Genomic DNA, 15,166 nt, shown 5'->3' with positions numbered 1-15,166 from the left:
GGGAAAGAATGCTGCAAGGGAGAAGGAGGCAAACAGGGAAAGAAGCGTGTGAGAAGCTTTTCATAAATATTAGAGGACTTCAAGTATGAGTGATCAGGAGGAGAGGAGACGAAGGAGGGACGTGAACAAGGCAGCAGAGAGGGAGGTGACTAGCAGGAGAGGTGTTAAAGGCTTATTAAGAGTGATTCACCAAATCAGAGCTGCAGGAAAGAGAAGTCAAGGTAGATAAGAAGCTCTACTTCAATCTTGTGCAACAGCCAAACAAACTCCTTCAGAATAAGAGCTTCCTCACCATGCTTGTTGATGAGCAGGGCCAGGTACTCTCTGTAGTAGGAGCTGACGTAGAGCAGCAGAGCCGGACTCTGGTTGGTCCTGAAGCTCAGCGAGACGTTCTCTCCTCTCAGCGTCATGTCGGAGTAGATGGAGGACGGCAGGGCGCTGCTGTTCCTGATGAACTCGTACGGCTCCTTGAAGCTGAAGCTGACGGACGTCTCCGACTTGAAGCCGGCCGACACCTCTGGAGGAGCAGAGACGTCCACAGAGACGTTACAGGGTTTAGCAACATCACAAATGGAGAGTAAAAGTAAAAGCCGGTTTATCAAGACTTATAAAAACACAATGTTCCACACGGGCACAAATAAACATCAAAGAATTCTCTTTCTGACAGAGAACTCTCTTTACAGCCGACTACAGACACATTCAAGCCTCTTGAATCAGATCAAATAGATTCTTCATCAAGGAGGAAGACTTGAGTACTTTTTCTTTCTTGTTTCAACATTACCTTTCATATTCGCATTTTATGTATTTTACTCCTTCTTATTAGGACACTTTGACTTTGCTATTGGCACCCGAGGCTGTTCTCAAAATACCAGCGAGAAGAAAAAGAACATACTCATCACAGAAAAAGAGTATTTTAAACACAGCTCCGTGCAGTATTTCACATATGCACCAGAGCAGCTGAACTCTTCCTGTGCCTCAGCCGGCGGACGTGGATGCAGATAAGCGCCGTAGATATTTGTAGAAGAAGAAGGTAAAGTTCCTCTGAAGTTCCTGAACTGAGACATAAAGTTCAACGCGATGACGCAACATAAGTGCAATTAATCTAACATCAAACAACTAAACTCCAACACATCACACAGACACTATGTGTTAAAGCCTGTGATGCCACACTAAACACTTCTCCACGAGTGCTAAGTGCATGAAGGGTTCACTGGAATGACGATTATTAACCTTTAAACAGCGGCAAACAAAACGCCCACACGTGGATATTCTGAGTAATAGTCTCTGTCTCGTCTTTTTATCGTGTTTTAATTGCATTTCCAACATTATGAGAACATCCTGCTGCAGCCCTATAGAGAAAGACACGCACTAATCTTTATGGCGACACCGAGAGATGCACTGCTCACACGACTTCTCCTCCTAAAGAAACATCACAACAGCCTGAACCTTGCATAGGGAAATATATCATTAAATAAGTAAAGTAACTGTGAAGCAAAGAGGACGGGGGTGAAAGCATGATGACACTGTTGTAAAGCAGTAAAGTGGTTCATGCAGAGAGGTCAGTATGTGGCTCCATTAATGCAGTGTGTGCTAAAGAGAAATGTCTGATGTTAGAGACACCTGTAATGGCTTCAGCTTCATAAAGACTGTGACAAAGAAATGTAACAATTCAGCAAGTAAACACGTTAACGATGATTTAAAATATGTTTTAAGAATCAGGCTTTCGAGTGTTTTATGAGGAAGGACCTGCAGACCTCAAGGGGGCCCACAATGCATTTGGGTGAGTGACACTGATCCTTGAATTGTCTTTTTTAAGTGTGTGAAAACTATATTTTTATTTTTATTCCAAATAGAATTGAAAAACCTCAAAAGTAAGAAGACTCTCCTGGCAAAGGAAACCTTTAGCAACATACAAACATTGTCTGGTGTGACGGTATGACTTGCCTGAACACCTACAGTGTGTATGTGTGTACCTGTATGGCAGAAGACTCCAGTGTAGGCTGACAGGCCGCAGTCACAGTGGAAGCCGCTGGCTCTCTCCACACAGCGGCCCTGGTTCTGGCAGAGCGAGCCGTAGCTGCTGCAGTGACCCGGGCAGCCAGGGTTGAACTCCAGGAGTGATCTCCGCCCTCTCCTCCAGGTCCAGGGTGACGCCGTTCAGCTGCAGGGAGCGAATACAGCCCCGAAAGCCCTTCTGCCTGGAGGCTGTGCCTCCTGCAAAACATATAAACAGTGCATGGCATTTTAAAAATGTAGTGGCTGAACAACACCAGCAATCCGTGTCAAATATGGAACGCACATCCTAGTGTCCTCTTTGTACCGGCCTTTCATAATGTGTGAGTGTTGACAAGTCTCTATGTTTCCTCTCTCTATACTTTTCATTCCTCCTCCTCCTCCTGTCATCTGCAGCAGATCCACACGCCGCTGCTCCCCCAGAAGCTGCAAACTGTCAACACCCTTCTTATAAAATGACACAACGATGAACCAGCGATGAGGCAACAAGGTGGAAAACTGAATCAGAGACGTCACCTTCATCAGCTGTCTTTTTGTCTGTCTGTCTGTAAAGCATCATTTCATGTGCTGCCGGGCTAACGAGCCGGTCGGCTGCGCTGCGGAGACACTGTGTGACTGCGTGTCTGGTCATGTGTGTGTGTGGAGCAGAAAGGCAGATTTCTTGCACCCCTTCACCACGTCCAGCCCTACATGCCTGTGGACAGTGAACAGATATAAAAAATGAATGTCGACCTTTGAACACACATCAGAGCCCTTGTATGTGATGCCACAGCACAAGCTCACACCTGACAACCTTTCTGCAAAGATCACGGATAGAAATTGTTTTGTCCTCAGAGTTCAGACATGACAACACTTTGTTCTCACTGTTCAAAGCTGACAACTTCCTACTTCTCCACAGCAGCAGCTTTAAGCCTGTACATCACTGAGCTCTCTCCATCCTGCTTCCTGCTCTGATACAAGCAGCGAACAGTAAATCATTTAAAGAGGTAAGCATCAGTGTCGAGGTGAAGAATGCAAAATGACGCACTACTGATAAATTAGCCGAAGTTATGAATAAAGCTGTGTGTGTTCTGCAAATTCATTTATAATTAGTAATAAACGAGAGTCGTAATTAAACATAATCTTGATTAACTAACTAATAGGAGCTCACAGAGGGAGAGTTATTGAGGCAGTGATTGCAAAATGTTTTTATTTACAGCGATTTATAGACAGTTAAAAAAGCAATATTAAAACAGGAAGTAAAATTGATGGGGTTTTTAATAAATATATAAAATGTTGGTAATATTTGGACATGTATCATCAAATCAGTATATTGTGACATTAAACGCTGGAAGACTTATAACTACAAGTGTACTGGGGATAAATGTGTTACAGTATATATATATATATATATATATATATATATTACTTAAGTATTTAAATGCTTTCTGTAATGCTGTAATACAAATATTACTCATTACTTTTAACATTATCAGAGAATATTAAAGACTTCTGCTGTTTGACGATTAAATGAACTACAAGTTGTGACGGCAGACTCCAAAACTGAATTATGGGGCTAGCATCTGTTTTACATTGATAAAAGATTCATATTTAATTGTGTACAAGTAATTATATAATATAATATTATACAGCTACACACACGCTCATTTAATCTTGAACAGTTTCTGCTTTTGCAGAATGTTTTGTGCTGTAGTGGTGAAACGTCAGACGAACATGTGTTGACTGTTGTAGGATGAGACGCACGACTTGCCTTCAGTGTGTGTGCACAGGTTTAGTCATGATAACAAATGTAGTTGTTGCTTACTGAAGATAACCACAATATGTTTTCATTCCAAGGACACTTTATGTACAGAAACAAGAGAACTATATTGATGAGAAAGCGTGGCTGGTTCTGTTGGAGGGAGTTGGTTTCTGGGTCGACTCTGCAGGAGTGTGTTGATACTTTGAATCTGTAGACAACCATGAAGAGTGAAACCTGCAGAATCTGGAAACTTTGAGCAGCTAAACGAAGAGTACAGCTGAATAACTACAGAGGTTTCAACCTCATATGAAGGTTGAAGACAGGTGAAGACAGGAATCACTTCTGAGAAGGGAAGATTATTTCTAAAAAAAGCACATATGAGGGATCTTTAGATCAAAGAGTCCAAATGCAGATAAAGTCCACCTCTGACCAAATGAGACCTTCAAGATCAGTGAGAACCTCGACAACAAGCTCGTACAAGACGGTCCAGCCTCTGCACGCTCCACGCTGAGAGAGCACGCTCTGTACATGCAGTATGAGAGCACATTGAGAAAACTATTAGTGAAATGGAGATCAAAGCAAGCATCAAAGGCAAAGTGTACGGCTCACAATACAAATAACCTCGACCTGCAGCCCGAGAGCAACGTGTAGAACAGAGAGTTCAGTTAGCGGAAGAAAAACTCTGGAGTTCAAATTCAACACATATCCAACAGAGGACATGCATGATACCATGCAACAACAGGATACCATGCAACACACACAATGCAGAGACATTCAGGATATCATGCAACCAAACATTGCAGAGGACATGCAGGAGACCATGCAACACAACAGTGCAGGAGGACATGCAGATATCATTCAACCCAACCCTTGGAGAGACATGGCAGGATATCATGCAACACAAACAGTGTCAGAAGAACATGCAGGATATCTGCAAACACAACAGTGCAGAAAACATGCAGATATCATGCAACAAAACAGTGCAGAAGACATGCAGATATCATGCAACACACAGTGCAGAAAGACATGTCAGGAAATCATGCAACACAACAGTGGCAGAAGACATGCAGGATATCATCAACACACAGTGCAGAGGACATTGCAGAGAGACCATGCAACACAACAGTACAGAGGACATGCAGGATATCATGCAACACAACAGTGCAGAAGACATGCAGGATATCATGCAACACAACAGTGCAGAGGACATGCAGGAGACCATGCAACACAACAGTGCAGAGGACATGCAGGATATCATGCAACACAACAGACGCTGAATATGCCACCTGCCACTTATTTGTAAAGTAGAAATTGAATGAATGATCAAACATTACAGAAGGGATGACTACAATTAATGATTGTTTTTTAATCATCATTTATGCTATTGCTTTTAGCCACACTGTCAGCAAAGCTCCAGGGATGCAATGTCTGTCTGTCAGTTCAAAACATCATTCATAGATCAGATGCGGACCACTTTATTAAAAGTGTTCCTGCTTTAATCATATTAAAAGTTCCTTCTGACGCATACTTCTAAAGCCTGTGATTCATTGAAATAGTTTATTTTGAATTATTCTGAGCACTTAGTTTGCTGTTGTTGATAAAATCACCAGACAAAAACTAACACGTGCAAAACTGACAAAACTTAAACGTGCAAAACTTACACGTGCAAAACTGACAAAACTGACAAAACTAACACGTGCAAAACGAAGGTATTTGACGAGTTGAGAGTGAGTGAGTGTTTCGTCTTTGTGCTGCCAAATTTGAATGAACTCCCCATTTGTTTGTGCTTCTTCTCCCTCTTGTGCACCGTGCGCTCTGCGCTGGGCACCAAACACCAACAACAGACGGACAAAGGATTTATGAAGTTGAAATCAACCAACACCTCAAAAACAGTCCAGTATCTGCACAATACTGTCTCTTACGGATCCAAGCACAGGATGCAGAAAACAAATACGTCAGCAAACCAGCCAATAAAATGCTGGTTATCTGTCCAAACCAGGCAACACAACAAGTAATGTGAAACGCTGCTCGGATTGAATGCAGAAATCTTTCACTTGCAACTGCTGCATGTAGATATTTTAAACCTACAAATATTAGGCAATAAAGAAAGTGGAAAAGCAATCCCATGGTTTATAAATCCATGCAAGGCAATAACACGGGTTATTAATCGGAACAATGCAATTCACAACCTTATAAATCCGTACAAGGAGTAATTAAGGCTCATAAATACACTTTAGAAATGAATTATGACTTATGAATTCATGACACAGTTGTATGCATTAAATGCAAGTACTCTAAATGCACTGTGCTTTTTAACACATCCAATGTAAACATGTTCCCTAGTCGAAGGCAGGATTACGGCTAATGAATAAAATATACATAATCTTATGGCTTGTAAAGCAATGTTGTTACTTATGATTGCATACAAGTTGAGCTGATATGAATGCTTATTTCAGGCATTTCAGTTAATATATATATATTATAATATATACATCGTGCTGTAAATAGTGTTTTTCAGGGATACTTGAACAGAAAACATGTTTTTACTCTAAACAAGGACATTCTTCATTCCTGCACGTCAAATATCTTCATACAAACATCCGTTACCAAAGCATTCTGGGAAAAAACACCAGCATGTAAATCTATGAGATTTAATCCAGTGTGCTGTGCTGATAACTCAGAGGTAAACATATACGTGTTTAGGCTGAAGGTGGTGACCTCACAGCGGATTATTCAGCCAATCAATATTCTCCTCTACGTCGCTGCTGCTGCTGCATTCATCTCATCACTGTGTGTTGTTTGTTTTCCCTCCACACTGTGTGTTTACTGACGGCTGCGTCGACAACAAGAGACAACCAAATGTAGATTTGTGGGAAAAAAGAGAATATTTTAGCCTTTTTCTGAGGATTTAATCGCAGTCTGACCCGGACACAGAGCGCTCTGTAGGATTACATCATATAACTGCGACTAAACTTAAGTCTCACATCAACATCTTCTGTATTTAGAACAACTTAGAACATCAGAGGCTGCACACATCATTAAATTGAAAATAATGCTCTGCCTTTCCAGGTAATTCAGTCCAATTACATAGAGTGTTGCTGTTAGATACATTACATTTTATCGTCTTTTATTTGTTAAAGGTTGACCTCTAGTAGAGCTTAAGAGTTTGTTAGTATCTCATACAGTTGGCGGCTGTAACATGTTGCAAAGATTGCTTCTGCAAAAGCTTTATGAGAAAGGAAATGCAGACAACTCATGAATAAGGCCTAAGGATGTGTAACACGTGGGCTTTTGTTGAGAAACAGTGAATGAATAAAAGCCCAGCAGGGTACCTTTAAATGTCTCTGAAAAGTCTTTTGTAATATGTATAAACTTGACTGAGAGAATATACTCCCTGCTAAAGTGCAATGACCATATATAAATGTCTTGTTCTCTACGAAAGCCTTGCGTAACAAGACAAAGCACTGCTCTTGTTTATGATTCATTAGTACCGTCTGATGTGAACTTAGAAAAGGAGAAGAGACTAAAATATACTTGACTAAAAGTTCTTTAATGAAGCTGCTGACTTCAGGAGGAGACAGAAAACACTGAACTAGTGCTTCCCTGGAGAGCAATAAGAGAAACAAGGCAAGTACGTGTAGAAGTTAGTGCCTGAGAGAAGATGCAGAAAGAGTCGCAGTCCTAGAAGACTTGAGAAAGGGCCTTGAACCCTCCAGCTCTGAGACTAATGAGGCCAACATTCACACGGAAGCTCACACACACATTTGTACTTTTTATAATCATAAACAGTCTCTTAAAGAAGCGCGGAGCAACAAAGATAACCAGACTATGGAGAATAAGGAGAGCGTCATACTCCTCACCTATGAACAGCTGGCTGTTGAGCTGCAGGTGGAGGTGTCCGTCAGCAGGGAGCCTCCTGTGTGGCGACAGGAAGTTCATCCAATCGAAGCGACGCCTCTTTGACGTTCCGCTCGGCTCGGACTCGATGCCACCGGTTGTCATTCAGCGGGACGCTCGACTCCACGCGAACCTCCAGCGGCCCGTTACCGACGTCGAAGGAGAAAAGCACCTGAGTGGAGGCTGACGGAGGGGAAGAGATGGGGGGGACAGGGAGGAGGGTGGGGTGTGAGTCACTGCAGCCCACTGCACATCTTACCATTCATCAGTCTGATGAAGCTGATGTTTGTTATGAAGATATTTTACAAATCAAACTAATGATTCTGATAATACAGTGCTTTAATGAAACAAAACATAGAACCAAATGTAAACAAAGACACATTCAGTTAATCAATTAATCACAATTATTTTAGTTTCTTCTTAAATTAAGCAGTGCCAAATCTAAAAAGTAACAGTTGTAAAATTTCAAACTTTACTAAAACAAAATGTCTCTTAACGGCAAACAGATGGAGATGTGATATTGTCCTGCTTTAGTTTGGACAGAACACTCATTCTCTTCAGTTACAGAGACACATTTAGATTTCACCAGCCTCCTCTTCTACCCTACACCCGGCAACATCGAATTTGTGCAAATAGGACACGTCTGCAGCCTCTGAAATAATGACAATAACACACAAACCCTCACTTTGAGATATCGGCTAAAGGAGCCAGGTGCATTTTTGTTTTACAATGAAATCTGGCATGAATCTTCACTTTGAAGCTGCATGTTTTCACACAGCTCTTACAGTCCACGTAGGACCTGCCAATGCTGAACATTGGAACAGAGACAGGAGCTTTAACAAGCAGGTCGGTTGGACTGAAGTGTGTGGAGACCAAACAGGCAGACGAGGGGACTGGAGGGCTCTCTGGAACATAGTTTAATTACTTCTTCACAACAGAACAACACTGGGCACAGCTCTCACAGGATAACAACAAACAAAAGACTGGAGACTCTGGCAAGACGTTATGTACTGATTAGGTGTGTGAACTACGCTGTGCAATGCTTCTTCCAGACTGCGACACCGTCCTTCATTTCAGATTGCTAAGCCTCGCAGTGTGAATGGAAAAATATCATAATGCAAACTCCCAGGTAGAAGCAGGTGCAGACTCTCAGCCAGCCAGTACAACACTGCACTGGTACAGTGTTGTACTTGTAGGTAGAGATTCTACACAAGACACCACGGCCAGCGCCCTGACCTGTTTCAGCACCACGGCCAGCGCTCTGATCTGTTTCAGCACCGCGGCCAGCGCTCTGACCTGTTTCAGCACCACGGCCAGCGCCCTGACCTGTTTCAGCACCGCGGCCAGCGCGCTGATCTGTTTCAGCACCGCGGCCAGCGCCCTGACCTGTTTCAGCACCGCGGCCAGCGCCCTGACCTGTTTCAGCACCGCGGCCAGCGCTCTGATCTGTTTCAGCACCGCGGCCAGCGCCCTGACCTGTTTCAGCACCGCGGCCAGCGCCCTGACCTGTTTCAGCACCACGGTCAGCACCGCAGTGCTGAATGTCTGTTATTTACTTCCTCTTTGCTCAGCCCTGTCAGATCTCTCCACCAACAGAATAAGATTTAGGAGCGAGCAGGTGAACCAAACCATCATCCTTCATGTTGTGCGGATGGAGGGTGAGGATGTATTACTGCGGGAGCACAGAGCAAGACGAAACAGCCCGGCATCATACAGTCACTTCAGAAATTGTTCTCCGGCTCAGCCTCAGAGTTTCACAGCGATCTGAGGAAGCTAGGCTACAGTCGAGCAGTATTCAGAGCTGAGGCTGTCCCTGTAGTTTGTCCCTTCAAATCCCACTTCTAAAACTACTTCCTCCAAAATGCAACACAAAAAGAACTGCAAAAACCACAAGCTGAACCAAATTAAAAAGGTAAAGTGACTTTAATAACCGATTCAAGTCCTCTGAATGACACACGGCACTGCGGCACATAAATGTGTATACATTACACACTACTGTCACAGCCATATACACACAAGGACACCTTGTTGGGTAATACAGCTATATTTTAAATGACATATATGGAAGGCTATAAACATACATCTCACGCCCGGCCACATCTCCACGGCACACATAAACTAAATAACACCCTGTTGGTTATTACTGTCATAATCCTAATGACACTCTATAGGGCCTATAAATGTGTGCATTACACAAGAATCAATCAACAGGAATGGAGGGTCACGGCTAAAATGCCCCCAGAGAGTTCACAAAACAACTGTCAAATTAAAAACAAGGGTACAAAAAAAAACCTGCAATGATTATGAGTTCCCTCTTTATGGATTTCACCTTGACTACATTTTATTTGTTGAATGCAATGTTGTCCCGTGTGGGCCGGCATATCTTATGGCAGCGCATGCAATGCACTCAACTGCATTCTGTGGGGAAGGGAATGAATTGGAAGACAAAGAGCAACGCAGCCGAGAGCAGAACAACATGTTGGAAACATGCAGTCAATACAGCCTGTACACAAAGAACTGAACGGACAGTCTCATCCAAAGTCAAAAGTTAATGAACTTATTTTGGAAAATCTTACCGAAGAAAAGAGAAATAAATATAGTCCCAAACTTCCTTCTACTGCGTTTTCTAAAAGCACCACTATTAAGACATATTCACAGAAATAAAAGAAGAGTCTTTTAGTCTTGCTGCCATTCTGTAAATCACACACGTCCCCTTTAACTGTGTTTGATTCGGACTCGGTCTTTATTCTCCAGCTCTTACTCACAGCTCAGTTCGATCCGGATGAAGTCTTTGATGCCCAGGTTCTCCAGGAACACACCAGAGGAGGCCGTGGTTTTAAACAGGAAGGAGATATCTGCGCTCAGCTCTCCGTGGAAGGTGGGAAAGTGGAGGTACGACGTCTCCTTGTCGAAAAACGCAGCGTTCCAGAAGTTCTCTGAGAAACAAAATCAAAAGTCATCGTCAAGATCTTTGAATAGAAATCAAATCAGAAACAAGTTAGCGATCCTGTTGTATCGCTGGAGTAAAAGCTTTGACATTTGTGTCAAATGTAATAAATATGAAATTTAAAACTGCAATTACAAAACAATTTACAGTTTCATATTGTATAGTTTAGAGTTTTCAGAAACTATGGATTAAACAAGCCTTTGGACAGAGCCATGCTAATGCTGTCTTTATGATATGCTAAGCTAATTAGCTGCTGACAGTAGCTTCATATCGAACAGACAGATGTGAGAGTGGTATCATCTTCTCATCGAACTCTTTGCTAAAAAACTCTGAAGACTGACGTGTTGGATGAAGATTTAACCTTTTTAAAGACAACACAGCATGTGTCTGTGTGTCCGATCATGCAGCGTGACGGAATAAACATCATGTAGTAACTTGGCAACTAGAGAACCGAGTTGGACTTACTGTCTCCGTGACAACGCAGCGGCCCCACCCTGTAGGCGGCCTCTGACCCCGCCCTCGTGATGTCCCCCAGCACCAGAGACCTGACGGGCAGGCTCTCTCTGTGGGTGAGCAGGCCCGAGTCTTCAGCCCTGCAGTTAAAGAAAAGAGGAAGAGGAAGAAGCAGGAGGAGGAAGAAGAAAAAGAAGATGTTGGATGTGGAGACTTAACCCCAAACTATGAATTATTGTGTTTGTCTTTAATATTGCATCACCCTTGTGATGATATTACATGCAATCTCTCGGGGAGATATTTATGACGGTCGACATCCATCTCCTAAAACAAGATACCTCCGGTGCACTGACGCCCACACGCCGCTTCACACACAAGATAATCCGCCTGTTTGTCTTGTTGCTGAGGGAAGTTGTGTGTAAAAATACATCCAGGACTGGAAGCGAGGAGCGTGTACAGCACTATGTCAGCCAGATAAAATATTGAAGAGGAGCAGCGCCGCTCTGTAAAAATAGAGTTGGCGTTGCACAAACAGTTTGTACTGGGAAATGATATAATGCAGGGAGGGAGGCAGCGGCAGGACGGTTCAGACGTGAGGAGAGGTCGGTGCTCTGCTCAAATTATCCCGATCGATTTGTTGTTTGCTTCCCTGCCGAAGTCTCTGTGATAACTGTTTACCTACAAAAGCTTTTAGCACTTATGTTTGACATTCAAGGGAAATATATTCAGAGTGGGAGTTCTATCAGGAAGACTTCTTCTAAATCAAAGCAGTTTTCTTTTTGTATATGAAGCAAAAAGAAATGAACAGGAAATCATATCTGGCATCATGAGGCCACTGCATGAAGGTAATATTGATAACCAAACGTCTCTGTTTATACTTCAGCATGTTCTTCTTATGTATCAAATACAATGATTTTAACTTGCTTCACTTTTTACTGCTCAGGAAGTTATTAAGCAACAAACGTCACCGGCTGCATTTATATACAGATTACTGACGAGAGCAGTTCTGTCAGATACCCTGGACAAGCCTGTTTATTGTGACTATACGTGTGTGTGTGTGTGTGTGTGTGTGTGTGTGTGTGTGTGTGTGTGTGTGTGTGTGTGTGTGTGTGTGTGTGTGTGTGTGTGTGTGTGTGTGTGTGTGTGTGTGTGTGTGTTTATTGATTTCAGTACCACTCCATGCGGTCGGCATCACAGTTGCAGTAGTGTTGTGGGTCCACGCAGTCGCCCTGCAGGCCGCAGACGCACTGCTGACTGGCTGGATGAGCTCCACCCCAATAAGACTGGACACGACCGGGACCGGGACCACCGAGCCACCAGCTGAACGGAGAGCCCTCTGAAACACACACACACACACACACACACACACACACACACACACACACACACACACACACACACACACACACACACACAGGGAAACAAACAAAGACATGTGTTCTGAGAGACAATAGTGCTTTGCTGTATTAAATGAAGGAGATACTTCGTCCACACATTTGACCAGAAAACACATTTTTAATGTTTAAAGTTTTTCCATGTTTGGCTCGGTGACACGTGAGACTTGTCATTCATTTAAACAAAGTAGCTTTTATGGCCCTTATACCAAACAACACGTACAAGATGAAGATTAAAAGATGATACGCAATAACAGCTACATAAAACTTTGTGTGTTGGATATTAAGTGTAGCGTTCTCTTCACTCACATTACAAATGTGTGCTACTGTGTGTTGTGAGCATCATTAATATGAGAGCATTGGGAGTTAGGGTTAGGAAAGTCAATGCATTCATTCATTCCACAAACTCCCTTTACATTGCTTTTATTTCATGTCTTTTACTGGAACGTCTTTCCTGCAAAACAAGCGAATAGTAAGTACGTCTATAAATACTGCTGCACTCAGCATGCACACTTCTCTGGTGATGCTCGTGCACAGACTGAAGCACACTTCCTTGTAAGCCACTCTAAGAGCATCAGCTAAATGCCAAGAAGGTGAAGCACTCCCTCCCTCCACGTGAATCTGAAATAAGTGTTTGCCACGAGTAAATATTGTTCTTCACAGCGTAATGGTCAGTTAATGACTTGTTAACTTGATGGGGACAAAAAGAAAACTTAATTGCACTCTCTAATCTAAAAGAAGGAGACATTTCAACAGATTGTACACAACCCATTTGTCTGGCTCATCGGGAAGAAGAAATCCTTGGACCCTGAGTAAGTTTGCAGCAATGAGCATCACGGTCGTTTTGTTTAGTTTGGAACGATAGTGTGGAGTTAGATTGTGTTCTCCAGAACTCACTCTGATCAAATTAGATTCAAAGAAAGCAACAAATAACTTGACTAGACTTAAAGTCCTCGATAGAGAAGACGGCCTTCGAAGATGATCATCGGCCTCCTTTAGTTAAACCTCCTTTCTCTCCACTGCTTACTGTCTCTGGTTTGAGTCACCCCGTGAGGAAAACGAGATTCAGGACGGTAAAACATCCGCCTAAACAAACAGACTCTTACCTGGAGTGTTGAGGAGGCGGGACTTCCTGCAGCGGTAGGACAGATCCTGTTCGCAGTGCTCTGATTGGCTGATGACGGCCAACAGCTGCTCTTCTTTCGTGGAGTAGTCAAAGTGAACTGAATGCTGGTTCACACCTGGAGACGGTCGGACTCTGGTCAGCTCGCTGTTGTTGTGCTGGATCACCATCCATGTGTTCTCTTCTGTGAACACACAGACGGATATTATATTATATCCAAAGATGCTGATTAAATGATCCAATCAGAAGGTCACAGTTCAAACACACACCGCCATCCAGATAATTAGTTTTAAAAAAAAGTGTTTTATTGAGGATTAGACAACGACAGAGGTAAATAAAATGTGTCATGCATCTTATCATACGTATAGCATAACACTAGCTTTCATTTATCACCAGACTATACAAACGTCAAAGAATTAGAAACATATTCAAATATAAACAATTTCATCGTGTGGAGCACTTAGTGCAGAGACACATACAAAAAAGGAGAGAACAATAAAAGTTCTTTATCATCATGATACAAATGATGTAAAGCACCAAGACGTAGAGAGAGAGATAGAGAGAGAGAGAGAGAGAGAGAGAGAGAGAGAGAGAGAGAGAGAGAGAGAGAGAGAGAGAGAGAGACAGAGAGAGATTGAGGAAGAGAAGAGGAGAAAGAGAGAGAGAGAGAGAGAGAGAGACAGAGGAACGTGGGGGAGAGATTGAGGAAGAGAAGAGGAGAAAGAGAGAGAGAGCCTTGTGAGAAAGATGGAGGGTGGAAGATAAAGTGGATCAGAGCGTGATGAGAGGAGCGTCCTCATTGACAATTATGTTAATCATAAAAAACGTTGAGTGATGATGTGAGAAAGGGGGGTGTGAATGTGTGTGTGAATGAGTGTGTGTCACCTGTCATGTTGCAGTAGACCAGCTGCGGTTTGATTGGTCCGCTGCCGTCCACGTCGATATAAAAATGTCCCGACGCGTTGCCGCTGTGTTTGTACGCCTCGCAGGACTGTTCGTACACAGCTGGGAGGAAAATAATGAGATCATATCAACATGAATCACATGGACATCAACACATCGGCTGACGCACACGGGAGCTGCGAGGGATGAAGACTACACACCGTGGAGGATTACTGCCACCACTGAATCACTGTCTCATAACCAGAGTGAAGAAAATCATCTGAAGGTTTATTTCTGCAGCGCCGTCCCGTAAAGTAAAGATCAATCCAAGTGGAGAGGACGGTAATGAGTGATGGGAGAACACAGACTCAATAAATAAAACTCTAGACCTTTAACAGGCCCGCCTCTTCCTCTCTGTCTCCATAAGTCTTCCTCCTCTCTCTGCTTCTCTCACACCTCTGCAATCAAAGAATCAAACCCTTCAAGTCAAATCCATATGTGAAGGTTCCCACACTCTGCCCACCTGCTTCTCTCTCTTCTTCTGCTTTTATTCATCACATCCCCTCACGGACACTTCAGCAGGAAAAGTGACACCAAATGTGAGAAACTCTCCTTTTTTTATTTCAAGCATTTGACTCGAGGGAATCGAGCAAAGAAGCGGTAAATCTCACTAGAACTCACCTCCCTGCTGCAGTTTTATTTATTCATATCCTATA

The 15,166-nt window shown here is 43.0% G+C and overlaps 1 protein-coding gene across 1 annotated transcript in view; it reads right to left on the bottom strand.

Annotated features, from left to right (window-relative positions):
- Positions 1 to 15,166, bottom strand: part of LOC115022526 (contactin-associated protein-like 4) — a 74,991-nt gene that overhangs the window by 10,690 nt on the left and 49,135 nt on the right. Inside the window, 10 exon segments of the mRNA XM_029453537.1 lie at positions 293 to 517; positions 1,974 to 2,103; positions 2,105 to 2,214; positions 7,615 to 7,663; positions 7,665 to 7,834; positions 10,417 to 10,587; positions 11,064 to 11,191; positions 12,225 to 12,387; positions 13,552 to 13,752; positions 14,454 to 14,573. Coding sequence (XP_029309397.1) covers positions 293 to 517; positions 1,974 to 2,103; positions 2,105 to 2,214; positions 7,615 to 7,663; positions 7,665 to 7,834; positions 10,417 to 10,587; positions 11,064 to 11,191; positions 12,225 to 12,387; positions 13,552 to 13,752; positions 14,454 to 14,573 — 1,467 coding nt within the window.

This window comes from Cottoperca gobio, chromosome 17, assembly GCF_900634415.1.
Source record: "Cottoperca gobio chromosome 17, fCotGob3.1, whole genome shotgun sequence".
In the NCBI taxonomy this organism is placed as follows: Eukaryota; Metazoa; Chordata; class Actinopteri; order Perciformes; family Bovichtidae; genus Cottoperca; species Cottoperca gobio.
This window is presented reverse-complemented; position numbering and strand designations above follow the sequence as displayed.